Source organism: Bombina bombina, chromosome 5 (genome assembly GCF_027579735.1).
Source record: "Bombina bombina isolate aBomBom1 chromosome 5, aBomBom1.pri, whole genome shotgun sequence".
NCBI classification, from domain to species: domain Eukaryota; kingdom Metazoa; phylum Chordata; class Amphibia; order Anura; family Bombinatoridae; genus Bombina; species Bombina bombina.
Window position 1 is genome coordinate 148,804,918 of NC_069503.1, and position 27,791 is coordinate 148,832,708.

General features: G+C 33.6%; 1 protein-coding gene across 1 annotated transcript in view; it reads right to left on the reverse strand.

Annotated features, from left to right (window-relative positions):
• Window positions 1-1,822: 1,822 nt before the first annotated feature.
• Window positions 1,823-27,791, reverse strand: part of WNT9A (Wnt family member 9A) — a 194,056-nt gene continuing 168,087 nt past the window's right edge. The window contains exons 3-4 of the mRNA XM_053713736.1: window positions 24,970-25,232; window positions 1,823-11,714 (exon numbers count right to left, since the gene is read on the reverse strand). Coding sequence (XP_053569711.1) covers window positions 11,241-11,714; window positions 24,970-25,232 — 737 coding nt within the window. The 3' untranslated portion in view covers window positions 1,823-11,240. The remainder of the gene's footprint in view (window positions 11,715-24,969; window positions 25,233-27,791) is intronic.

Here is a 27,791-nt window from a genome sequence, read left to right on the forward strand (position 1 = left end):
TTTAGATGCAACAAAAATATTTTTATAGCAGTTACTCTTCTGCAATGGTTGATCTTTCAGATTTCCCTTTTGCTAAAAGTCTGCAAAGTGTAAATATTTAGTAATGTAACATTCCCAGTTTAAATCCCTGGAGAGCTATTGCTTATTTGTAGATTTGGGGGCTTATTTATCAAGCTCCGTAGGGAGCTTGATGCCCCTTGTTTCCGGCAAGCCTTCAGACCGCTGCTCCATAACTTGTCTGCCTGCTCTGAGGCGGCGGACAGGAATAAACTCGATCAAATACGATTGGGTTGCTTGACACCCCCTGCTAGTGGCCGATTGGGGTGGCGTTTGATCAGCAGTTCACAAGAACTGCTGGTGCAATGATAAATGCAGACAGCATATACTGTTGGCATTTATCGATGTGCGGCGGACATGATAAGCTACTTCATACTTTTTGTGAGAGTTATCTAACTGTTGCATGAATGTATTACAAAAAAAGAGAAAAGTACACTTGTGCACAAGGGGCATATTTATCAATGTGCGAGCGGACATGATACGAAGTAGCGTATCATGTCTGCTGCACACCGATAAATGCAGACAGCATACGCTGTCGGCATTTATCATTGCACCAGCAGTTATTGTGAACTGCTGGTGCAATGCGGCCCCCTGCAGATTTGCAGCCAATCGGCCGCTAGCAAGGGGTTTCAATCAACCCGATCATATTCGATCGGGTTGATTTCTGTGCACTGCCTCAGAGCAGGCGGACAAGTTATGGAGCAGCGGTCTTTAGACAGCTGCTTCATAACTTCTGTTTCCGGCGAGCCTTTAGGCGAGACTTCATACGGACCTTGATAAATATGCCAAGTATTTAACCCATCCAAACGCAACATAAAGAAAGCATTGAAGGCGCTTGAGCCCGGATCATTTAAACAATAAGCAGTGGGGGCAGTTGCTATTTTATTAACATACAAAGACAATAGAAAGGTTTCCTAGGACTGTGAAACTTTGGTGTCATTTAAGGACTGTGCAGCAGTTTCTAGGACACTAAATTATATTACATTATATGTAACTGATGGAAAAGGCAGGAGAACATGTATTGTACGTAGTGTAGTGTACATATTTTATAAAGAAAAAGTGCCTTTTTGTTATCCAATATGCTGCTGACAGTATCTTAAAAGTGCAAAATATAATTGGGCAGCTTCAGAATTATTTAATTCTTGTTCTCACTGTCCCTCTATCAATGTCTTTATGTCTCTTTAAAAAGCTGTGACTGAAATCCTTGCCCCAGAATGACCTGGTACATCACAAATCACCTATAACCCATTCCTACAATGCCTAGACCACATAAACTCCACCCCGTGACTTCTCCCTAGGTCCAAGCCCTAGGAGGGGCATGGCCGAAAATGTATAGTGTTTGTCTTCTGGCTAGATTTGGATTACACCTTACTTAACGGTCTTTAATTTTTTATGTTGAAGAAGTGCCTTTATATATTTTCTCTTTCATATTATCTATACTCTTAACTTTATTGTTGGTGTTAATGCACTAGATTATTTATAAAGCTTTATGTTTGTTTGTTTGTTTGTTGTTGATTCCATGTAAAGATATCTGTAATAAATCTGAAATAATAGAAAAATTATTTATTTTATTATTTTTTATTTGTGTGTTGTCTCTGATTGGTGTGGTACAACAGCAGGGAGAACGCTGCACAATTAAATTTATAAATATAACTTTTTGTTTTATTTTTTAGTGGTAATAATAAATGAAGGTTAGATTTATAGAGCAAAAGCAAAAATATACATACAGACAGAAAAAATAAACGTAAATAAGACAACAAATTAATTTTATAATTTAAAATACATTTATTGTTTCATTTTTCTCATTTTTGTTATACAAAGATGTTAAATAACTTAAATACATTCTCAACAGCCACTCAGAATCAGATTTATACCTACAAGCTGTACACATGAGGTAGAGAAAAATAATTTAGGCTCCCAAAAGACAATGAAAACAAAATTACAAAGAAAATACTAATCCTTCATATGTATCCCACACCAATCTCCCTTTGTATGGAATATGTTGTTCCAAGTACACAAATTCCATATTCTACATTCATTCATATTTAATTTGGAATTTGGTTGTTTTGAAAAAGCAGATACCTCAGTATGGTGGTTGCCCTAAGAGGTATCAATGTTAGCTTAAAACTAATTTTACAAAAAAAAGTATGATTATACAGTGTATTGCAAATTACTTACTAAAAAGATATATTTTATGGATCATATTTCCAAATACTGACATTTCCATTATTTAGGGAGATAGTAACAATGGATACATCATTCAAAATGCAATTCAAATGCAAAACAACGTGGTAAACATTTTCTGCTAAATAGTTTCTGATATTTTTGTTTTCTTTTTTAACTAGCAGGAGCTATTTTTTTATATTTCTATTTTTTTTTATGGGATGATGCTGACTACAATCTATGAGTAATAAAATTAGTTTACGCCAGACACATGCGCTAATCAATCAAAACTTTACTTTTTTTTAAGAAAAAACAAATTGTAGGCATTGGAGCCTGTCTGTTACCTATTTAATTTTTTAGGCCTATAATGGTATTTTAATTGTATTTAAAAACTAGTAGGTGTCTAATGATATTATAATTACAGTAAAAAAAATCTTATTTTCTGATAAGTCAAACAAATAAGCAGCAACAGTTTAAATATACAGAACTGAACTTAAGGGCTATACAAATCTAAGAAAATAATTGTATTTTATGGTTATAAAATGTGTTGATGACCAGATATCATAAAAATAAACTCTGTCATTATCATTTTTTTAAGATCATAACTATCAAAATGTATTGAGCATTACTACAAATGTAAAAGAGTTGAAGCCTAAACAAACTACTACCATATATTATAATCCAAGGCACCATCCAAGTGCAACTTAAAATTAATATTTTATACATTTCCCCAACTGGTCTAAGCATTTAAAAAAATTCTACAGTATCATACTTTAGTTATGAAAAAAAAGTAAAGAAGAAAAATTGTATTTTTAATTGTGAAACACAATTAAAAATGTTAAGTGCCATCCCTTTGTTATGAATGCACTGTCTAAATTATTCATCATAAATACACTTTCTTTAAATTATCCTCCATAGGAGTATATTTTGGGGGGTGTAATTTGTGTCCAGAGCAGTTATGAATAAATGTAATGCTTTTCTTGTCAACGTGGTCCACTTTATTTTGGACTGGCAGTGAAAAAAGTTTTTTATAACATTTTATCTTCATGCAAAAAGTGCTTAAAACCTGGATAAATGTTTTTCCTAATTATATGAAATACAGCTGTTTGTATTTATTTTAAAAAATAAATAAATAAGTAGACGCCAGTAAAAAAGCCTTGTATCTAATTTGCATGGTACATTAAGGTATTACTACCAATGATAGTGCTTTTTCTAACAATAAATCAATATATATATATATATATATATATATATATATATATATATATCAAACACTATCTTCTAAGCTTAAAGGGACACTAAACCAAAAAAAAAAAATCTTTCATGATTCAGATAGAGCATGCAATTTTAGGCAACTTTCTAATTTACTCCTATTATCAATTTTTCTTCGTTCTTTTGCTATCTTTATTTAAAAAACAGGAATGTGATGCATAGGAGCCAGCCCATTTTTGGTTGAGAACCTGGGTTATGCTTGCTTATTGGTGGGTAAATGTAATCCTCCAATAAGCAAGCGCTATCCATGGTGCAGAACCTAAAATGGTCTGGCTGCTAAGATTTACATTCCTGCTTTTAAAATAAACAAAGCAAGAGAACAAAGAAAAATTGAAAATAGGAGAAAATTAGAAAGTTGATTAAAATTGCATGCTCTATCTGAATCATTAAAGAAAAAATGTGGGTTCAGTGTCCCTTTAACTCAGTTCACTTTTGTTACTATGTATTACCACTAAAAAGATTTACTATTGAAATAAAATCCTGTGTGTCATACAGTACGTAATTGGAAATTTTAATGTATTCAAACATTCCCTAAACTGCTTTACTCTGTGTCTTTGGGAATCCAAAAATAAGAAGAAATATAAGTATTTCACAAAACAATACACTGTATAAACATTTCTTACACCACAAATTCTGTGCAGCTGTGCTGCATGAATTCATTACTAAATTGTATCATATTATGCTAAGAATATATAACCACTCAAGGGACTTGTGTTTCTGACAGAAAAATATTTTGTACAAATGTGTAATTTTACTTATAACAGGAAGTGGGGATTTGGGAAACTCTCTTAATTATGTAACAAATAATATCTATTTACGATTCTTGGAATCTTAATCTTATTCAAAATATTATATATAAAAAAAATCTTAATGATCTAGAAAAACAATGCATTTTAGGACTATTACAAGTTGGAATCATTTTCATACAAAATATTGTGTCAATTTAATTTTCACTTGAAAAATAAAACGTAAGGAAAGTATTTGCTTCACTATGTTTCCAAAAAGCAGATGTACAATTCAGAAGCATATAAGTGAATAAAATGACATTTTGTATAAAAGTTTCTATTACAAAAATAATAAACACTCTGCCAGTTTGTAAGTATTCAAATATGCAAGTACACTGACATTTCCAGAATAAAAACATACATTTATATATTCAGCTATTTGTCAAATGTGTTCAAGGGATACTAAACCTAAATTTTTTATTTCATGATTCAGATTGAGAAGCAATTTTAAGCAACTTTCTAATTTACTCCTAATTTCCTTTTTTCTTTTGTTCCCTTGGTATCTTTATTTGACAAAGCAGAAATGAAAGCTTAGGAGCTGGACAATTTTAGGTTCAGCACCTAGGTAGAGCTTGCTTATAGGTGACTAAATGTAGAAAAAAATGAAGAAAAATTGGTAATAGGAGTAAATTAGAGAGTTGCTTAAAATTGCATGCTCTAAAAGAAAACAATTGGGTTTAGTATCCTTTTAATACCTCATGTGCCTTTAGGTCGGGTGAAAATTTTAATTTATAAAAGGGTCTGTTTGTGTTTTGTGTGCTTTATTTAATAATTATCACTGCAAGTCTTTATATTTGGGCAGTTATAAAATAGGCCATAATAATGAATTGGAATTCAAATCCCTTGTAAAAAAAAATATAAATTGTTAATTTTGATTTATTAAATAATAAAATTAAACCCACAAATATTGTATACATAAACAATTGCATAGAAATTAAACCATCAGAATTAACAAAAAAAATGTGCTTTTCACTGTTTTTGTACAACAGATTCTTTGCATATTTTCAATGTATTTAACAAAGACCAAAATCCAAATATTAAACATAAAAAAAAAGTGTTTAACTTTTTCAGGACATGGTAAGTAGAGATGTTTTGTTTCATAATTAGATATCTTTATGATGTTTGAGAATGATGAATTTAATTTTGATGAAAGTGTGAAACACTTTTTTTTAACAATTTCTACCATATTTCATCTGATAACTTTTTTTGCTGCCCACATTTTTTTTTTTATGTTTTAAAATGTTTTACAGTTCATTTATGTTAACAGTTTTTTTTCTGTATTTAAAAAAACAGAAAAGAAAAAAAATTTGGAAAATGTAAATACAATAGGTTTTAAACGTTTTGTTTTGATTACAATTTTTGGGGATGATTTTTAATGATAGTTCTAAAATATCTGGTGTATTTTTTGTTGCATTTCAGGAAAAGGCACATATGAAAATAAAGTGAAATTATACATATTGTCAGCTGGGAACAAAACAAGATGTAAAATACATACTACAAACCTGTTTAATCAGTGATACCCAACCTGCTTTGCTCATATAACACTGTACTGCAAAGATTGTTTACACCTTGTTTTTTGGCAGAAACATTTTACATTTTAGAGCCAAGTTCCAATAAGTGCTTAGCTAAGTACTACACCTAAATACTAAATATGATTTTAGCACACACTAATAGACACTAAGTCTGTGATTTACTTGAGAAAGCCTTTTAAGCTGAGAACATTTTAATGCCTAAACTAAATGGTCAATGGAAATAACATTATTTGAACCACACTTACTTTACAGTTTTAGGTTAATGGATAGCATAATCCTAAGAGTTTCTATTAAGATTCCTATTCTCATAATGATGAATAATACTGAACAAGCAAAGCAATACCACAGACAAAACTGGATAACTCCGCTGGGACCCCAGATCACAATATATTACAAGAATAAAATGAATGTCTATAGATGATGAAAATGCTTAGCCAATCAGATTTGACTACCACTGACCACTAATCTCTGAAGACATTTTGAAAGGGCCATAGGAAATGCCTTATGGCTTAACAGAAACCTGTGTCTTAGATTGTCCTAAAGTAAACATTTCCATAGTTTTTGGTATGAAATGGAAAAAAAAATATATTTGCAATTTATTATTATTAGGGTTTTTTTAAGCTATTTTTTTAAATTAAACCTTTATTAGGGTGTAGGAGATGACTGGGATAACACTGAATAACAACACATAGATCTATCTGCCAAAGTTTAGTCTGTTAATATTTTGAAAATACATTTTTAACAATAGAATTTGTTTATTTTATGCTAAAAAAAAAGTTTTTCATGTTAGTAAGTTCTACAGTAACATTTCTTATTTTATATTTTTAGCTATTAAAAATATTTTTTTATTAAATGGCTTTTTAATTACCAATTATTAACAACAATTAGTAATCAAAGTTACATTCTACATAATTAAGCACTTTCAAAGGGTAAAACAAAGTAAGCCAGATAAGTATTAATGTAAACTTATATAGCACATACATACTATTTAAATTAATAATTTAGGATTTATTATAATGCAGTAGGATTTTCAACAGCAATGTCTAAATCAAAAATATGACAAAATGAACAAGCAAGGCTTACATTAAACAAAATGCATTGCAAATCTGAACATCCCCAAAAATGTGTCCATATATTCAAGAGAGAACAAAAAGCATGTTTGGTCTACTTTTTATGCATTGTAAATGTACAATTGATATAATATCCAATCAGAGTTCTCCCTGTAAATTACAATATTAAGCTCTCACTTCTCCAGAAAAGCTCCTTCAAGCTCTAATCTGGGGCATGTGCTTAATCAGAGGTGAGTTGAAAGGGACTGAAGATGATAAGGGGTACAGCAAGATGCCAGGTGCTTTGAGGAACCTACCACTACCTGGCCATATGAGCAGGAATGTCTTTAAACAACAGAACTATTACAGCACTTTAGGATTATTATTTTTTTTAGAATGTTGCTATTATCAGGACTAAAAAAAACCTAAGATGTGAAGCTTTTGTGACTTTCACTTGTGTTGCCAAATGTTTTTAATAGGTATAATCAACATGGAAAAAAATGTTGGCGGTACAAGGCATGCAATGCCCGCTCCAGTGCTACAGCCAAACTGCCCCCTAGAGATTCTTTTTAAAGACTTGCTGATTCTGGCATGATCTCAAAACAGTTTACCATCCCTGCCATATATTATAAAGCACTGCATGGTTTTGGAAGGGTTAGGTTATTGTAGTTGCACTAGTTTAGCAGAAGAGTGAGCAAGGTTGAGTATTACTGGTCAAACATGCAGATGTATTGTTTAATTTTTATCTGTCCATTTTTATTAAATTTCATTTTTTTATATACCACAGGAAAATAAACCCAACTATGTACAATATATAACAGGAAAAAAAGCAATATATCCACATTGTCATAAATACATTTTAAATACAGAAAGCATCCAGGCTTCAGTGCGTTAAAATATAATACACCAATGAGCTCTTCCACTCAGTAGTTCATTCACACTATTTTTTTTTCTGGAACTTATTGATAATATGTTTTAGAAATAGCATGTGCAAGCTTACACTATCTGATTCAACACCTTAACATGATTCTTGATATACACACAGACATGCATTTTCCCGTACAAACTGAAGGCACAAAATCTGTGTCCACTCTAACAAATTTGTCTACTAAAACGGATTACAAGCGGACCTCTGTGACTGTAATAAATGGACATCATACCACATTGAAACCATAATAAGGTCCTTCAAATGTTTTGAATAAATAAAAGTTCTTATATATATATTTATATGTATATATTCACACTGGATACAGATCAGACCTTTAATGACCAGATAATTGCTATATGTTTTATAATAGTTATTAAATATCTATTAATTTGGTCATAAAGTGGAGTCCTTGTGTTTGTTAAAAAGCAAGCGTTATTATTTTTTTTTCATGCAGTCTAGAAATGACACTGCCATGGATGCATGATTTACTGAAGCAACAGTGAGTGTCTATAGTTGCTAAAAGAGAAATTAAGCATTTTGAAATTAGCATAAAACAATTGACTTCTTCTGACAGCAAAAAAAAATGCTCAGAATATATTTAAATTAGTGGCTACTGTTAACGCTCAAATTCTTTGAATATCCTATCAATTCGCAGACATTTGTCATCTAAAATGGTAGAGTCAAGGAACTTATACCAATATCTGGCAATGTAAAAAAAACATTTTCTTGTGCACACATAGGTTTTGCGTGTAATGGTATAAGACAAAAATGGGAGATTTGTGTTCTTTTAAATTTAACTTAAAGTTGGGCTATAGATTGTTCTTAGTGATTATATAATATATGAAATTATTAATAGTAAACTTGCCTCTCCTCCCCCTCAGCTGTAGGCAATAAGTATAAGCTGCCTGCAGCGTGTCTCACTCATGGTCTGTAGCGATAGGGCTCTTAACCTTTTGCAGCCAGAGCAGGGCGAGTTAAGTTTACAGTTCTTAATGTATAACTCATGATTTGGTCAATCTAAAAAGCTTCTAAAATTCTATCTCTTACTCCTTTTTAGGGATAGGCGAATGTGTTTATATTCTAATTCAAATGTTAGAACGAATGTTATTGTAGACATACGATAGATCAAATTTTCTTAAAAATTCTATAATGGAATGCTATTTACAGTTTTCAAATGTCACTTTCGAATTTGAATGTTCATAATTAGATTGAATGTCCACATTTAAAATTTCTAACAAATACTATTCAGACGTTCCAATAGTTCATGTGGTAGGGAATTTAGTAAATTGATACATAATAGATACAAATATATAAATTTGAATGTTTCTATTTTGAATATTGCATTATTGGAATATTACATTTAAAGAGAGCATGAGAAATACTATTACAAATATATAAATTCAAATTTTTCAAATTCGAATATTGCATAATTCAAATTGAATTATTAGAATCAAATATTAAATTTAATAAAGCATTTGAAATACTATTACATTAAACGAATGTTAGAATATTGTACAAACATTCGAAATTCGAAATAAACAAATGTGTTAAAATTTGGTTAATTTTTCGAATGTTGTGTAACATTCGCCCTTCCCTACTTCTTTTGGAATCTTCTACCAATGTCCTCACATACATTTTTCCTTATCTGCTAAACTAATCATGCTGCAGGCACCTAAGTATTTCTGGTGGCTGCTTAGTTTCCAATAACCGTACCCAACAAAAACGTATTTCTTTACTAAAACTTTTAGCCTGTTATATGAAAAATGTTCGAATAGACTGTCTATACAAATTATTTTAAATTTTTTACTTTATGGTTTCCCTGAACCATATGTATATATGTGTGTGTGTGTAATATATATATGTGTGTGTGTATATATATATGTTACTACAATCAACATATATATATATATATATATATATATATATATATGTATGTATATATATATATTCACACACACACATATATATATATATATAAATATATATATATATATATGTGTGTGTGTATATATATATAAAATATATATATGTGTGTATATATATATATATGTGTGTATATATATATATATATATATATATATATATATATATACATACATACACACAACTTTATTTAAACCCTAACAAAAGTGTGGGATTGACCCCTCAATATTCTTGCTGGCTCCTAAATTTTAAATAAACATGTCAACGATTGCTCAAGGTGATGTTTTTTTACTCTATTATGTCAACATCACTGTAAGATTTTGATCTGTGTTTTGGGAAAGAATAATCCAATTGTAGGTTAACTAAAGTAGCCTTGTCCTGATAAATACGTTTTTTATGTCAGATTTTACTGCTAGATCCATTGAGGTGTTGTTTTCTGTTTCACAGCTTATTAAATGACTACAAGTATGCAGTAAGCTCTGTACTTTGGAATATTATAATTTAAGATTTGTGTTGCAGGTACTTTTGGAAAATGGTACCATAGTCACTCCTCTAGTGGTTTTCAGCATACTCTACATAGAAAATTTAATGCTCCTATCATTGACTTACAGTAAATGGAATGATGTCATAGGAGTATTCGTCTTTACAGAATTGCCCAGGTCCAAAACGCTTGCAATTAATGAAAATCTATGTTTTGTTTTTTTAAATGACATTAACTATATAAGATAGATATCAGAAATACACTTCATCCTGGTCTAGGTCATTGAGATAGGACTCCACCCTCCACAGGCTAGTTAATACTCAAGGAAAAAAGCAAAATATATACGTCTATATATTTATATATTTATACAATGAAAAATAAACTTTTCTAGTGGTTTTTTAAAACAGTGATAGTGCTAAAAAAAGGCATCTGAATTTTCTGATTTTGAAATCTGAAGAAAATGGACTTTCTAATCTATTGGTCTTTACCCATCTGTTTGGCTTTTCCAACATCAACTAATACACACCTTAACATTTTCTTTTGTTTTTATGAGATCAAAGCTGGAATTTGTTTTATTACTGCAGAGATGTACTGAAAGAACTTTCATACTTTTGCAGCAATGGGCTCATAGGTTAGACTGGAGAAAATACAGATACAAGAAAAATATAATTCCCTTGTTCTCCAGTTATTTGCGATTGTCTCTTTCAGTTCTAGCCAACATAATATTCTCCAGTCAAAGATCCAGGTGTACGTTTGTGTCTTATGGAGCCTAAATGTTCAAAAAAAGGCTGGCAAGGTTTGAAATAATCATGAGATGACCATATGAAGAATGGCAATGTAATGTCCACTATCTACACAGGCACTTAGTAATATCCTTGTCCATGCTCAACCTACAAAATAAAAACAGCAATGCAGTTAGGTATTTTGTACCCTACAAAGTGCTTATGTCTTAATATATCTTTCGATCCCATAAAGTTAATGAAACCCTGTTTAAATCCATATGCCATGATGTTATCCCACTACATTATAACTGTGGTCAACAAGCACTGGCTAATCCTTACACGTGTAAACCTCTTCTTTTTGCGTACATTGTTTACACTCCACGTAGCAGCACCAACGAACCTGACACTGACATGGTCTGGTTACCACCTTGCTCTGTGTGTTATGTCCTCTGCCACAGCAAATACTTTCGCAGTTTTTATCTTTGTAACATCTCCTCCCTGATGTCCCTGGAGAATATTTACTCATCCGGCAAAAACTTGGAGAATCGTCAATGTATATCAGATCTGTAGTCCTTGGAATTTGGTCACTGTGGCCAGTAACTGGCTTTTTTGGTGGAGCAATGTCCCCTTCTCCTGTAGCTTCATTAGTAGTGCTTCCTACTTTGAGAGAAGTCTCGTATTTTTGCTTCAATTGTTTTCCAATTTCATGGAATGGAGATAATTGTCTCCAACAGGTGCGAACTGTGCAAGATCCAGAAACTCCATGGCACTTGCAAGTGGTCTTAACTCCAGCCTTTATTACCTAAAAAAAAGTTAAAACAGGGAATCAGTGAAAAAAAAAGTAAGAAAATCCAATACTATGGAATTAGCTGACTTGCAATTCATTTATCGTCATACAAAATGTATAGCCAAAAATATGTGTAAATGCTAGCCACGATAATGTGTGCTGGTATTACAAATCAATTGCAATGAGAATGCGAGCTCGTGTTCACATTGCTAGGAAGCATTGCGCTCACGAGAGCGCGCTTCCATAGGCTTCTATGGGAGCCTCGTTCTGATGCTGACACAGGCAGCATCAGAGCCTCGCACAGCGATGGGCAGCATTTTTAAATATATACGTATATGATTTTACACACATATATATATATATATATATATATATATATATATATATATGTGCTATTATGTGTATATACAAAAATATATACATATATTAACACATAAATATATATGTAAATAATTATATACATATTTTCATTGCGGTCTATGGGAACACAGTGCACTCCCACCAACATTAGACCCCAAAAACTACCTAGTGCAGTTGTTTTTAATTTTAAAAAAAAATGCTACGAAAAACTTAAAAACTGCATACTGGCTGACCGTCTCTGGTAAATTTTTAGAGTGCTAATTCCTCTTGTAATCTAGCCCTTATTATACAAAAATAAATCATATATATATATATATTTATATATATATATATATATATATATATAAATATGTATTTAAGAATAAATAGAACATATTCTGTTATGTAAAAAACATAGTAATGTAAAATATGTGAAGAACATAGTAATGTAAAATATTTTCATGTCAGGTTAGCGCACATGAGAATATGTGGTCTGGTTAGCGCGAAAATTGGGTGCTTATCCACTTTTTTGCTCCATTGACTTCTATGAGGGAATAGGTTACTGCGCGTGTGATATTCTAAGCCATGCTTTTTGCACTCATCAGGTTAGTGCGTGAGCGAAAACAGTTTACTTTAAACTCATAATACAAGCACAACCTGACGCGCACAAAAAGCTTACTTCTATGTTAACATGTTAAATAATGTTCCACTTGTAATATGGACCTTTGTGTTTAAACCCAATATCTTGCTAAAAAAGACACTCGCACAAATAATACCTCAGCCCCTTTTTTTGCATTTGCGAGATTGCAAATTTAACTCCATCCAATGAGATTACTTTAACATAACAAATCAGACATGCAAAAATTAAATTAAACACTTATATACAGAACACATTTTGCAAAAAAAATTGTCCTTGATGATCGACGCTTTGCTTTCAGTTGCCCTACATCACGGGTCAGGCCTGCACAAGCAATTGTTTGTGAAATCTTAAATTTCCTCAGCACATGCTGCATTTCTCCCCACAAATACTAGTGGACAGGTTCCCTGACTGGGGATAATGTTTAAATGTATTCTTTTTCAAGACAACTTAAAAAAAAAAAAAAAAGAATAGCATTTTTTAAATCATGTTTAAAAATGTTATTTATTTTTTTTAGCCATTCTAATTAGGAATGTAGCCTATTATCTCTTATTGCTCCATGGCTCATTGCCAACCAGATAAAGCTGTGCACACAGAGCTGCAGAATCTGGTCCAAATAGGGATGAAATCAGTGACTTTCTACAAGTAAAATCTTACAGTAGAGCATAATAATTCTTTTACTCGTACACATGTACATAGAACAAAGAGTTGGTATCAGCTCACAAACACACCCACTACAGAATTTAATCTATTATACTCTATGTACTAACACAACTATCTTATTTGCTTTTAAACTACTTAATGTAGATAAAGCTTCCTAATTCTTTAGATATTGCAACACATTTACAGAAAACTGTGCTATCTTTTTTCCTTATTGTACATACAGTTTTCTGCTTGTGAATAGATTCTTGCGGAATCTGTCAACCACTACATATAGCTGTGGCCTTATCGTTGTAATCCTTTCATTTGCCAATATTTTTTCAGCCTGACCCCTTAATTTCAGGTCAAGTTATGCAACAATATTCTAGCCTGTTTTGCAGTCAGAGCAGTCTTATGTCTCCACCATGTCTATATTCGGTGTATAAAGTATAATAAAATGCGAACACCAGGTTCCCCCCTAGTTTTGCAAATTGATATATGTTTTTTTTAGAACAAACCCAAGTTTATGATTCTATCTATGGGTGAACTTGGTGTTCTATGGTCATTTCATTGATTATCTTTTATTTATTTTGAAGGGTTCTGAGGCATCTGCCTACGAATTTACTCCTCTGTCTCTACATAATAATAATTTTGGAATCTCCTTCACTTTTACTATACAGATACTATATACTATGGGCTCTATTTATCAAGGTCTGGCGGACCTGATCCGACACTGCAGATCAGGTCCGCCAGACCTCGCTGAATACGGCGAGCAATACGCTTGCCGTATTCAGCATTGCACCAGCAGCTCACAAGAGCTGCTGGTGCAACCCCGCCCCCTGCAGACTCGCGGCCAATGGGCCGCCAGCAGGGGGGTGTCAATCAACCCGATCGTACTCGATCGGGTTGATTTCCGGCGATGTGTGTCCGCCTGCTCAGAGCAGGCGGACAGGTTATGGAGCAGCAGTCTTTGTGACCGCTGCTTCATAACTGCTGTTTCTGGCGAGCCTGCAGGCTCGCCAGAAACACGGGGCATCAAGCTCCATTCAGAGCTTGATACATATGCCCCTATGCCTTTTAAGTTTTTAAAGATTTTAATGCAATTACACCTTGCCACAAAAATCTGTCTCATTGTTGACAACTGATGGATTTTGGAGTTTCTGTGTATCCTGACATTTGGAGTTCTGTGTATCCTGACATTTGGAGTTCTGTGTATCCTGACATTTGGAGTTCTGTGTATCCTGACATTTGGAGTACCTGTGATCAGTCAACTGGACAGCTGGGAAGTTCCAGCTTGATATCAAAACACCTGGAAGGGCTCTCGTTTTGTGAGTATTCTGTACATTATTTATACCGCTTTGATACAGACTGTGCTAGGCAATTTTAATGCCCTTGTTTCTCCCTTTTCCCAAGTAAACCAGAAGCAGTTTTAATTATCAGCCTTTGATGATTAGTAGGAAGTAGTCAACCAATACTGCAGTATTAGTTTTTTAAGAGATATGTTCAGATAGAGTGTACAATTGAATCAAGACATATGCTTATATTATCAAATGTACTTAGTTCTCTTGGCATCCTTTATTTAAAAGCAGGTAGGTAGGCTCTAAAATGTACACAGGTCTATAGCACTATATGGCAGCAGCTTTGTAAGAATTATTTAACCCCTTAATAGTTGTGAAATCAGTAAGGAGTTTACTAGCCAGTGGTAGGCATGCAGATATATTGCAGTCAGCCATCGGCAAGACCTGTGCTATAAACAAGAGATAGCATGTGAACAATGGCTGACTTACCATGAGCATCGGCTGTCGTTAAGGGGTTAACTTTTTTTTACATGTGCAGAAACCGCATCTAGTCATCTAGTGTTCAAAAGTGTATAGCATTGTTACAAGCCATATAGTGCTCTAGACACAAGCACAATACCTACCTAGGTATGCTCTTAAAAAAAAGAATACTTTGACAACAAAATAAAATGTATAATATAAGTAAATTGGAAACTTGTTCTATTAAATTGTATGCGTTATCTGAATTATGAAAGACAAGTTTTGGTTTTCATGTCCATTTACACATCTTTAATATTTTATTTATTTATTTATTGAGGCAAAGAATATATATATATATATATATATATATATATATATAAAACATGGAAGGGAACTGCACTCCAAGACCGGATCAGGTACACATCCTGTGACTCAGTAACATCCAGCCCTGGGTGCTAAATAGCACTCCAAAAAAGCTGTGATGTCACCAGAGCCACGGGCAGTTAACCCCAGTCCGGAATGGGTGCAAGAAACAAGGGAGATTACAAATAAAAAGTAATACAACACATAGAAACACCCAGCACTCACCAGCTAGCTCACAGCTAAGATAAAATCACAACTGGAAAGGTTAGTCACCGCATCTGTGCCGGTGTTAGGGACTCAGGCAAAGGAAAGGACCTTGACGTGGTGCCTGAGCTTTCCCATTTGGCCAGATGCGGTGACTAACCTTTCCAGTTGTGATTTTATCTTAGCTGTGAGCTAGCTGGTGAGTGCTGGGTGTTTCTATGTGTTGTATATATATATATATATATATATATATTGACAAATGTTGCTTTTCCAGTGTTTGATTATTTTTTTTTAGTAAAATGTACCTACATTGAAAAGAAAAAAATACCTACATTGAAAAGTCTCTTAAAAATGTGTGTTCTACCTGAATGATAAAAGTTTCATTTGGACTTTTGTGTCCATTTTATTCGTATTTTATGGGGGGAAAGTAATTGTGTATTTAACGTCCCTTTAACATTTTATTTCAAAAAGTCAACTTGAACAAAAGCCTCAATAAGTAGTGGCAGAAGAAAGCATTTGGCATAGACCATCCTTGTGATTTCATAAAACGGGTTAGCTTAGTGTGATTTTAGTTATTTTTATTTACATTTAATGATTTTCTTGGCTATTTTCTTTTTTTATATATATATTTTTTTTCATATTGTTATACTTATTTTATGACAAATTACTGTGACATTACAGTTCCTTGACATGTTCATTCTAGGTATTAAGGTAAAGGTTTGTTATATTTCAATAAAGATGTTTTTAAGAGTTAATTTCTATTGCTGTAAACTTGGCAAAAAAGGAAAGGTTAAAGGTCACTTCAGTTATCCAAGCTCAGAAAATCAGCTGTGTTTCGGGTTTCTCCCCACGAATATAATTAGCAGGGCTGCTCCCTCCCTGATGATTTCGCCTGGTAAGTAAAAGCATGAACAAATCTGACATTCTTCAGGGCATCAACTCAGCAGTACAGTCCTCCAAGAGGAGGGGGGGGAGAGAGAATCCATTACAGAGATGGTACAATGGCATTCCTTTCTGGGTAACCGCATATCCTTTCGTGGTGCCCCTCACATTCGTACGACATGCTTGACCAGACACACCTCAGAGAAGGTCCTCTGGGGATCAAGAAACTTAGCAACCAAAATGAATGCTAGCTTGGAAGTCATGCTTAATGATACTATGCTGAGAAACATGTAGAAATTTAATTAAAACGTCACTTACTCAAGCTTGAACAGCCGTAACACTTTCCTTGCTGGAAGGAACCAAATGCATGGTTTATGGATGTCGTCCTTTTAAAATAATAATAACCCTAGTTTTATCTTATAATTATATGCTTAAGCCTCTGCTTGCCAGAGAGAGCTTCAATGCATTACACAGCGATTTATTCCAACCCTCCTTGGCAGTCAAGGAGTTCCAATAGTCTTTATTGTAAACTTAAAGGGACATGTAACCACAAATTTCCTTCATGATTCAGATAGAGCATACAATTTAAAATAATTTCCCAAATTACTTCTATTATCATGTTTGGTTCCTTTTCTTGGTATTCTTTGTTGAAGGAGCAGCAAATGTACTACTGCGAGCTAGCTGGACATAGTGGGTGAGCTAATAACAAGAGGCATTAATGTACAGCGACCAATCAGCAGCTAGTTCCCTGTAGTGAATTGCTGCTTCTGAGCCTACTTGTATGTGTTTAAACAATGTATACCAAGCAAACAAAACAAATTAGATATAAGTAAATTGTAAAGTTCTTTAATTGCATGCTCTATCTGAATCTATTTACTGTAACTTTAATTGGGTCTCACAATTAATGTTTTATTGTGTGCCATATATATATATATATATATATATATAGCGAGAATAAACTGCAAGACCAGGCACTTTACAAGGGCAGAGGAGACTTTATGCTTGAACAAAGTTTTGGGGAAAATTCCTTCCACCATTTGTAGAATGTCATGGCTAGCATCATGTTCACCTCTTCAAGGTTTCTGAGATGCCTCTTTATCCTACTTTACCCTAATAAAAAGGACCATTTTATAACATTAATTATTACATGACTCATTTAACAGTCATGTACCTGAGTGTTGCATTTGTAATTAATGTGTTTCCATTTTGCTAACACTTTACGTTTCCTGTGCGAGATAACATGTTTTGGGGCACTTAACGCAACTCTATATGATAATGATATTCACTCACTAACAAAATGCTGGAATACATAGGTGAATTGAGCCTCAATAAATTTCGAAAATTGAACTCGCCAAACTACGAGGCACCTTGGGAACCTAATGAGCATCTATGAATTTAGCCTTAAGTGGGGGTAAAACATATTGCACTGCAGAGTCGCTAGTGTTTATGGATTAGAGCAAGTCATTTTAACACTATAATAGCCATTAAAAAAAAGGAAACATTAAAGGGACACTCAAGTCAAATGTAAACTTTTATGATTGAGATAGAGCATGCAATTCTAAACAACTTTCCAATTTAATTCCATTAACAAAATGTGCACATTCTTTTTATATTTGCACGTTTTGAGTCACCCGCTTCTACTGAGCATGTGCAAGAATTCTCAGAATATACGTATATGCATTTGTGATTGGCTGATGGCTGTCACATGATACAGGAGAAGTGGAAATAGACATAACTTAAGAAGCAACTGATGCTGCCTCCGACCCACTCTGCTTCAGTTCCGGCTGAAGCGGAAGTTAAGAAGCAGCGGTCCTAAGACAGCTGCTCCTTAACTCGTCCGCCCCCCCTCTGAGGTGGCGGACAGCAATCCGCCCGATCGAATATGATCGGGCTGATTGACACCCCCTGCTAGTGGCTGCGAATCTGCAGGGGGTACTGCTGGTGCAATGATAAATGCCGACAGCGTATGCTGTCGGCATTTATCGATGTGCGGCGGACATGATCCGCTATATCGGATCATGTCCGTCCGCACATTAATAAATGGACCCCTTAGTGCTATTGCATTGTCTTTTTATCATGCATTTGTTGATTATGCAAATCTACTGTATTCACTGTTCCTTTTTTCCTTATTAAAAAATAAGCGCAATACAACATGCATGATGCATATTGGACATCAGTGTCTTTGTCATATGAAAAAAGTTGCTATAGCTAATTATAAATAAAATGGCTGACGACGTGCTCACTAAAAAAAAAAGGTCTTTCAATACAATGTGCTCATTTTTTGTTTACAAAAAAATAGCTTTGAAACGCCAAAGCAATGGAGGGGCGGGGCAGAGTTTTTGATTGACAAGTTTAATTTAAACATTTTAAATTAAAAATTAAGCATTTAAATGATATACATATATATATATAAAAATGAATACGTATTTTACTTTGAATAAAAACTTTATATTACATCAAATAGATGAATGTTTACTGGCACTTTAAGGGGTATATCACGGCTTTTTGCATGCATTGGAAGTAGCGTGTGTATTACGAGTTGAATGTAAACGTGTTCGCTTGAGCGCAACTTAATTTAACACGCGTCGGTTAAGTGTGACTTCAGAGCTCTGGTTAACTGTTACGCAAGTCAAAATATTTGCACAAAACATATCAAAAATACATTGTACATTAGAGTTACAAATTATAAGGGATCAAACATATAAGATCTCAGGTGTTAGGAAAAAAAAGGGCTGTGACATAGAGATACATACATACATGTCTAAATATGTATTTATGTAATTATATGTGTATGTATGTATTTACAGACATATATACAAATATTAACACATGGTGTAATATCTCACAAGGAGATGAGAAGGCGCGCTGTTATAAATATATAAGATATGCAAATGCAAATTGTGATATGAACCATAAAAAATAATAAATAATAAAAGGTCCCACAGATAGTTACTCCGTAACACATACATATGCACACACATATACTGTGTATATATATATATATATATATATATATATATATATATATATTTATAAATACATACACATATTTATACATGTATATGTATGTATGTATATATACAATATAGCCCTTTGCAGTCAAACACCTTGTCATATACCTTTTATCCCTTATAAAAAAAATATTAATATTTATGTTACTAATTTATATCAAATATTTTAGGTGTTAAATAGTTCACATTCCAATGTTCTTCACATAGGGGAACATGTTCTAATTATTTTTAAATAGATATTCCTATATACATCTGTATATACCTATACCTACAGTATATATAATAATAGATAGATGATAGATAGATAGATAGATAGATATTTTACCCAAAAAAAAATCATATATATAGAAATATGAATTTAAGAATAAATAGAACATATTCCCCTATGTGAAGAACATTGGAATATGAAATATTCATATTTTATATTGGGCTAGCTCACTTAAGTAAAAGCGATAGGGTTAGCACGCGAGTATGGGTGTTAGTTTTTTCCCTATTTTCACACTGCATTGAAGTCTATGGGGGAATATGTTAATGCATAGTGGTATTCGAAGTTTGGCTTTTTGCACATGTTGAGTTAGCGCTCGTGAGCAAACTTTTTACTTTCAACTTGTAATACAAGCGAAACCCGCAAAAAGCCTCCATCTAGCGAAGTTAAAGCGCGAGTGGGAGCGTTAATTTGCACTCCACTTGTAATCTAGGAGTGAGACAGTGTTTTTTGAGTGTGGGTGTATGCAGATTTAATAAGTTAATAAGAAATTCTAGATGCACACAAGTGAATCTCTAGCTTCCAGAGCTATTTCTTAACATGTAGTTTGGTCTACTGCTTGATAATGCATACCTTGCCACAGATAACAAAGGTAAAGGTAGAAAAAGGTAAAGCCTTTTACATTATTGACACTAAAACTTCACACTTAAATGGACATAAAACAGGTTGAGATCTGTGCATATCCTAAAAGGGCTAATTAATTAAAAATAGTTTTGCATAAAAACATTGCTGGCAAGTATTTTAAAATAATTTTCAAAAATAAGAAAAATTAATTGCATAGCTAAGCTGCCTGGGGCAGCCAACTCCACCCCCCTTATTAGTGTTTAGACATAGGCATTGTATTTCAATGAGTTCACAGCTTCTAGGCATGCTCCAGCAGATAATCCCAATTCATTTTTGTATTCTACTAAAAGCAACCATAGATATTGATACAACCATAGAAGGAATTGTGTGGGGGGAGTTAGAGCTTTACAATTCAGAAACTAAAAAGAAAGGGTTAATGGCGAGGCACTGCAGTATAAATTTGCAGGTAAAATAATTAAAGTACATATATTATTCTGTCTCTATCCCAACTTGTTTTATGTCCCTTTAAATTATTAATCAACTAATATAATTTTAAAAACTACAGCTGCACAATATTCTTGGGCAAATCATTGCTCCGAATACATAATTATGTCATTATATTCTACAGATATCAGGGTGATCCCTATGAATAAGACATACTATTCAATTAAATAAGATTAGGGGCCATCTTACAAGTTGAGCGCAAAATATCTCTTCCAGTATTACAAGTGAGGTGCAATGCGAACGCGACCTTGCTTCGCATTGCAGGGAAGCTTTGCGTTTATATACATACATATTTGCTGGGAACACACAGTCCCCATAGACCGCAATGTAAAGGCCCTTTTTTTCCAACAACCCCACACACACCACTTTTAACCCCTATTTTAAAAAATAAAGATGCTTATTTTTTTCTTTTTAAAAACTAAACACACCATTTTATTTTGGGGGCAATTGGGGGACATTTAGAAAATTAACAAGAGATCTGATCTCTGGTTTATTTTCAGAGCGATATTTGCTACTGCTGGTTATTTATTGCTCGCCAGTAAACACACAAATTTGCCTGTTTGCGGGCGCGTGATGAATTAGTGCTCCACTTGTAATATGAAGTTAGAGATTTCTCTCTTCTGAAATCTATCACAGACACATTAACATCAGTTTCAGTAGCCTGTGTATATCATTATTTATTACAATTCTGGACTTTAACTTAAATCTGCAATCTAAAGATTCAATCTATTTATTTATCTATTTAATCTATTTTATGTTTTACTGTGGGATCCAAAATACAATGTTGAGATGCATAGATTATTTTATTAGAGGCTGGCATTTGTGAACATTAGGGGGACTGGGGAAGTTGTAGACACACAATTTTTTTGCCCCTTGAGCCAGTGCTGCAATTTCAACAAATAGTTTTCCTGGCTGCTTTTGCTTGTTTGTACTTTGCTCCTCCCCTGCCCAATTTCACTATGAATGTTGTGGGTGTGCCGTGGGGCTTGCAAAGTTGTGCTGCTAGCCTAAACCTGCCTGCCTATCTGTGCTCACTGACATGCGACCCAGGGCTGTGCACTGACAGACTTGGAACAGAGTCAGAGAGCAGAATTTTCATAGTTTGCTTGCCTAAACCTTTTCTTCAGTGATTTATTTTAGAGTGCTCTATTTATCTTTCATTTGATGTTCTGCTGAGCCAGGGAGCAGCTCTAGGCATGAGCTTCCTAATTAATGCAGTTCAGTTTACATATTTTATATGTGTGTGTCTGAGTTTTTGTGTGTCTCAGTGTTAACTGAGATGTAATATAAAGTTTGCAATAATAGTATAATGCATTACAAAGGGACAGAGCTCAGTGGGTGGGGGGAACTTTCAGTTCATTTTCCTGTAGTACTGGGATTCTGTCAGTGAATAAACAGCGGAATAGCTAGGGTTTTATTTGGCAATAAGGCAGAAGCCATCTTTTTAATAAGTGCTCTATTCAGAGCTCAGGCTTCTCAATAAATAGAAGTCTGAAGTGCTCCTCAGCCTAATTACCTCATATTTATGCCAGACAAATTTGCCCTTTCATTAGCAATTGAGGTCAGTTTGAAAGCACTTACAACGACACAATAGACTGAGCTGGCCGGGTGATCATTCTATATTCTGTGCTGGAACGTTCAGACAGACAAATTAGAATGGGATGATTTGGGGATATAATCACTTTATAAATTAGTCACGCAGTATATGATACCGTCTGGTGCTTAAGGTTATTAAACGATACTCAGATGAATTGAATTTGGAACTATTAAATGTTTTTAGGTTTGCCAAGAAAAATGTTATTGTAATATGTACTATTATTGCTGTTAATACACGTCAAAATAATGGCAAATGAATATTTGTTCTATGGTAACATTTGTAAAAAAATAAATAATAAAAAAATAGAATGTCATATAACAAGTATAGACAGGAAGTCAGTGAGAGTTTTTTCCCTCTTAACACACAAGATATTCTGCAAGAAATTGTGATGATCCACATTTATGATATTTTTCAATTGTTGACACTATATGTACTTTTCTAGTCTTATAACAACATGCTGCCAAAATAAGGTAAATCAAAATAAAGAAGAATAAAGGCAAACACTGCTGCCTGCTGTTACAACGCAACAACCAGAACTGTTGATTGAAATAGACTGTTCTCTTTATCCTTCCTGATTGTAATACAGTTAAGATAAACATAGGATTAAGGAAATCTTCCTGTAAAATTGAAATGCACCTGCCTACTCTATAATTAAATGCTTTAAAGGGACGTGGTAAAAAATAATAAAATAAGTAAGTAGTTTATCATTACTCGAATGTTCTTTGGTCACTATGGGCTGGATTACAAGTGGAGCGGTAATTTATCACGCGCCAGCAAACTGACAAATTTGCCCTTTTTGCGGGTGCGCAATAATCAGCCATTACAAGTGGCTGGTTATTGCTACCGTGAGTTTGCGGTAGTAATTAGTGCTCAGAAAATTAACCAAACATCAGATATTTGGTTAATTTTCTAAAAGTGCCCCAAAAAATGTATCTGAAACTGTATATATTTGCATGGTTAGTAACCATTTGCTAAATACTTTAGTAAATGATTTATTCTGTTAAGCAGAGAAGGTAATGTGTTTGTCTTTATTGCAGGCAGGATGTTTTTTGGCAGTATTGTTTAATCAGCATATAAACTGATTTTATTAATAGAATTGAATTAATTATTGCTATCTTGTGGCTACTGATTCTGCAACAGTTTAAGGTGACACAGTATTCTTTGTCTAATTGGTAATTTGAGTTTGTGTTGGACATAATACCATGGATATGATACTTAATCACTTGTAATATGTATACAGAATAGTTAATACAGGTATATAAATATTTTTTTAACCATATAAGCACATTTAAACATCCATATCACTCCCATTACTTTTAAATACTATATCTATAAAGTTGTTTTTAAGTAATTTTCCCCTTGTAGTAGTGGTATACAATTTAAATAGAGTGCTTACAGATATCCTTATTTTTTAAAAAAAATTATTTAAAAATTATGTTCTTGGGAGGTGCTGGGAGCCACTCATGAATACCCATGAGGGTGACTTGCTGTTACCACAATTTTCCCTTTAGTTGAATTCGCTAAATATCACTCAGGCAGTTAAATACATTTATTATAACCACTGTATATGGATAGAATTTTTTTTTTAATTATTTAGTAAAATTGTTATGGGACATTTTACTAATCCTAATTGGCCCAAGCATAATACAATTGTTATATATATTTTTTTTAAAAAAATTTAAATTGAAGATGTGGTGTGAACTAAAAAAAATATGTGCCATCCATGTCCCAGTGCGATCTATGCAGATACAAGAAGATAATTAGAGCACGTTAGCTGTTTTTCAAACCTGTTCTCAGGCCTCCCTAAACAGGCCACATTTTGAGGACTGATTAGTAGCCATGGTTATTTTACCTGCTCTCATTAAAGGTAATCCTGAAAACCTGGCCTGTTGGGGAGGCCTGAGAACAGGTTTAAAAATCAGTGCTGTGCACCCATTTTTGGCATTGATTAGGGTGTTTCTGGTGCACACAGTACAAGCAGGTTCAAATTACTTTCGTATAAAAATTAAAGGGACAGTCTACTCTAGAATTTGTATTGTTTAAAAAGATAGATAATCACTTTATTACCCATTTCCCAGTTTTGCATAACCAACACGGTTGTATTAATATATGTTTTACCTTGAATCCAAGCCTCTGCAGACTGCCCTTTATTTCAGCTCTTTTTACAGACATGTATTTTAGCCAATCAGTGCTGACTCCTAGGTAACTCCATGGAAGTGAGCACAATGTCATCTATATGGCACACATGAACTAGCACTGTAGAAAAACCTGTCAAATGCACTCAGATAAGAGGAGGCCTTCAAGGGCTTAGAAATTAGCATATGAGCCTACCTAGGTTTAGCTTTCAACAAAGAATACTAAGAGGACAAAGCAAATCTGATGATAAAAGTAAATTGGAAAGTTGTTTAAAATTGCATGCCCTATTTGAATCGGTAAAGATTAATTTTCACTAGACTGTCCCTTTAAGTAAATGATTCTTTAATATATCCTACACACAATGAGCTGTACCTTGATTCCCACATTGGTATTATGTAAGTCCACTCTTGCCCGGAGATCTTTGTTTGATTTCTTCCCCAAAAACTCTTTGACAAACTTGTTACTGTATTTGAGGTTGTCTCCGCAGCCTCCCCACTGCCATGCCTCCCTGTTCTCCAGATCAGGAGCCTCGTCACACGTGCAGCGCTCCATGCGGCCTGCGCTACACGCTTTGGCCATAGCGTGAGTAAGTCCTGCTGAGGAAATGGCATACAGGAAAGCAGTTTCTTTAAATCCTGGGGAAAAAAATAAAAAACAAAACAATGTTAATGAATAATTAGATAATTACATTTGACACAAATATGTTATACAAACAGAATACTTAGAAATATACAAACAGAATACTTTAGAAATAACTAAAAATAAAATTGACTCACTTGCCTAAAGTCACGATTTATTTTAATTTCTCCAATTCCTTTCACACTAAGGGGCCGATTCACTAAAACAAGTCAGTTTGAGATGCCACAATGACAATAAATTAAGATAAAAGGAGGCGAAATGAATAATAAAAGCATTTTGCAACTTTTTTTATTACACATAATTAAACCATTTTATTATAATTTCAAAGTATTTACTTTCCCTTTAATTACTCTCATTTCAATGTATGTTGGCCTCTGTGCGCCTGTGTTCCTTAAAAAAAACAACTATAACTGCCTTGTATTCATATATATGTCCAATAAAGCTTCTAATTTTTGGCGCCCTTTTCGTTTTCTGAAAAGAAAAAAAAAGCATTTTCCTAGAAAGACTTGAGGTTTTTTTTTTTTTATTAAAGGTTTAAAGCAACTAATTGGCTAAGCTGTGATTTCGAAGTAGGCTTCCTATCCTGATTCTTAGGTGATGTTTACTATTGTGCATATGCTTTAGTGCATGTGTTTCAAAGTTTTTCAAAGTTCCTTGTGCATGTAATGGGACACACTTGTTCCACATACCACTACTATTATTTGCTTCATTTAAAAAATGAATAGTGTATATAGTGTATAGTAAGCCAATCAGGGTTTGTAATGGGATGCATCTGATGGATACAAGTGCCCAACAATCTACTGGCTAAGTGGTTATTGCACTCTATACTGTCCAAGAATCTGATGGGTTGGACGTTCAGGCTTTGGAATGTGAGAACGCTGAGGAGCGCATGCTCAGTATTTATTTCTTATCATACAGCTGACGGAATGTCACTTCCATTCGCTCGTCTGATAAGTTTGCTCTTCTGACAGAATTATGTTAAACCTTGGCACTCCAGATGTTTCAGAACTACATTTCCCATGATGCTTAGGCACTCTGAAGTCAAACATCATGGGAAATGTAGTTCTGAAACATCTGGAGTGACAATGTTTGCCTTTCACTGCTCTAGTGCAATTGCAATGTGTGGAAGTTATTTGGAAGGATATTTTTCAGCACCATTGACTATGAGCTACAAATACTTCTTGGGAGTGTGATTACACTGCAAATAATTGTTTCTGGTAAAAAGACTATTGATTTTTCAATCAAGAAAAACAAACAACATCAACACAAATGGACACTGGAGGAGTGAATCTGTTTTTTTTTTTTTAATTGTATATAAAGAGAAAGACTATTTATTTATTTACATATGAAAGAAAATTTTGCTTTAAGAAGTGGCTGAAATGGAGGTAACAGTTTTTTATTAATTGTTTTGCAAAGCAAAAAAAATCCAGTTGAGCAGAATGAAAGTTATTAATGAGCAGAGGGAGAGCTGTTGCATGTAGCTTTACAAGTCAGTTCTACATAGAAAATGTAACTGGGCACATTCCCATTTCAAAGAGTTTTTTTCGTCACAGAATTGTATTACAAGACCAGAGACTCATATTTTCCTTTATCTTTCTTTTACTACTCAATGCAGCCATAATAACATTAATAAAAACAAGATAAAACGTGAACAATGAAGCAATAACATTAGAAAGGCTTCTAGATCCAAAACCGAGTGACCAATCAAAAAACAAGTCCAATTCATTAAAGGACCAATGAGCCGAGCAGCTTCCTCTTTCTTTTACTGCTCACTCAGATAAGTAGTTCAAACATCTCTAATAAACGATTACTTATTCTTCATCCTCTTGTATATTTTATAATGTGTTCTGTATATATTTCATTTATTTTTCTTTTGTATTGTTTTTATTATTTTATTTTAAATCTTTTTTTGTCCAAATTAAACTAATTTTAAAAAACTTTCCACTTTACTTTTATCATCAAATTTGCTTTGTTCTCTTGGTATTCTTAGTTGAAAAGCGAAACCTACGTAGGCTCATATGCTAATTTCTAAGCCCTTGAAGGCCGCCTCTCATCTGAATGCATTCAACAGTTTTTCACCGCTAGATGGCATTAGTTCATGTGTGCCATATAGATAACATTGTGCTCACGCCCATGGGGTTACTTATGAGAGGGTACTGATTGGTTAAAATGCAAGTATGTCAAAAGCACTGAGATAAGGGGGCAGTCTGCAGATGCTTAGATACAAGGTAATCACAGAGGTAAAAAGTATATTAATATAACTGTGCTGGTTATGCAAAACTGGGGAATAGGTAATAAAGAGATTATCTATATGTTTAAACAATAAAAATTCTGGAGTAGACTGTCCATTTAACTTGAGAGCCGTTCATCTCACTATGCAAGTTCTGTACGTGAAGGAGAGACATCTACAATATAACACTCAAAAAAAGCTCACAAATTATTTTGCGCTATTTCTCTCCATGTGGCCAATTTTTGATCATCAGGCACCAAGTGTTAACTTTTTTATTTAAGAAATGGGTTGCAGCCTTCTGTGGCATACAAGGGGTTACCAGGTT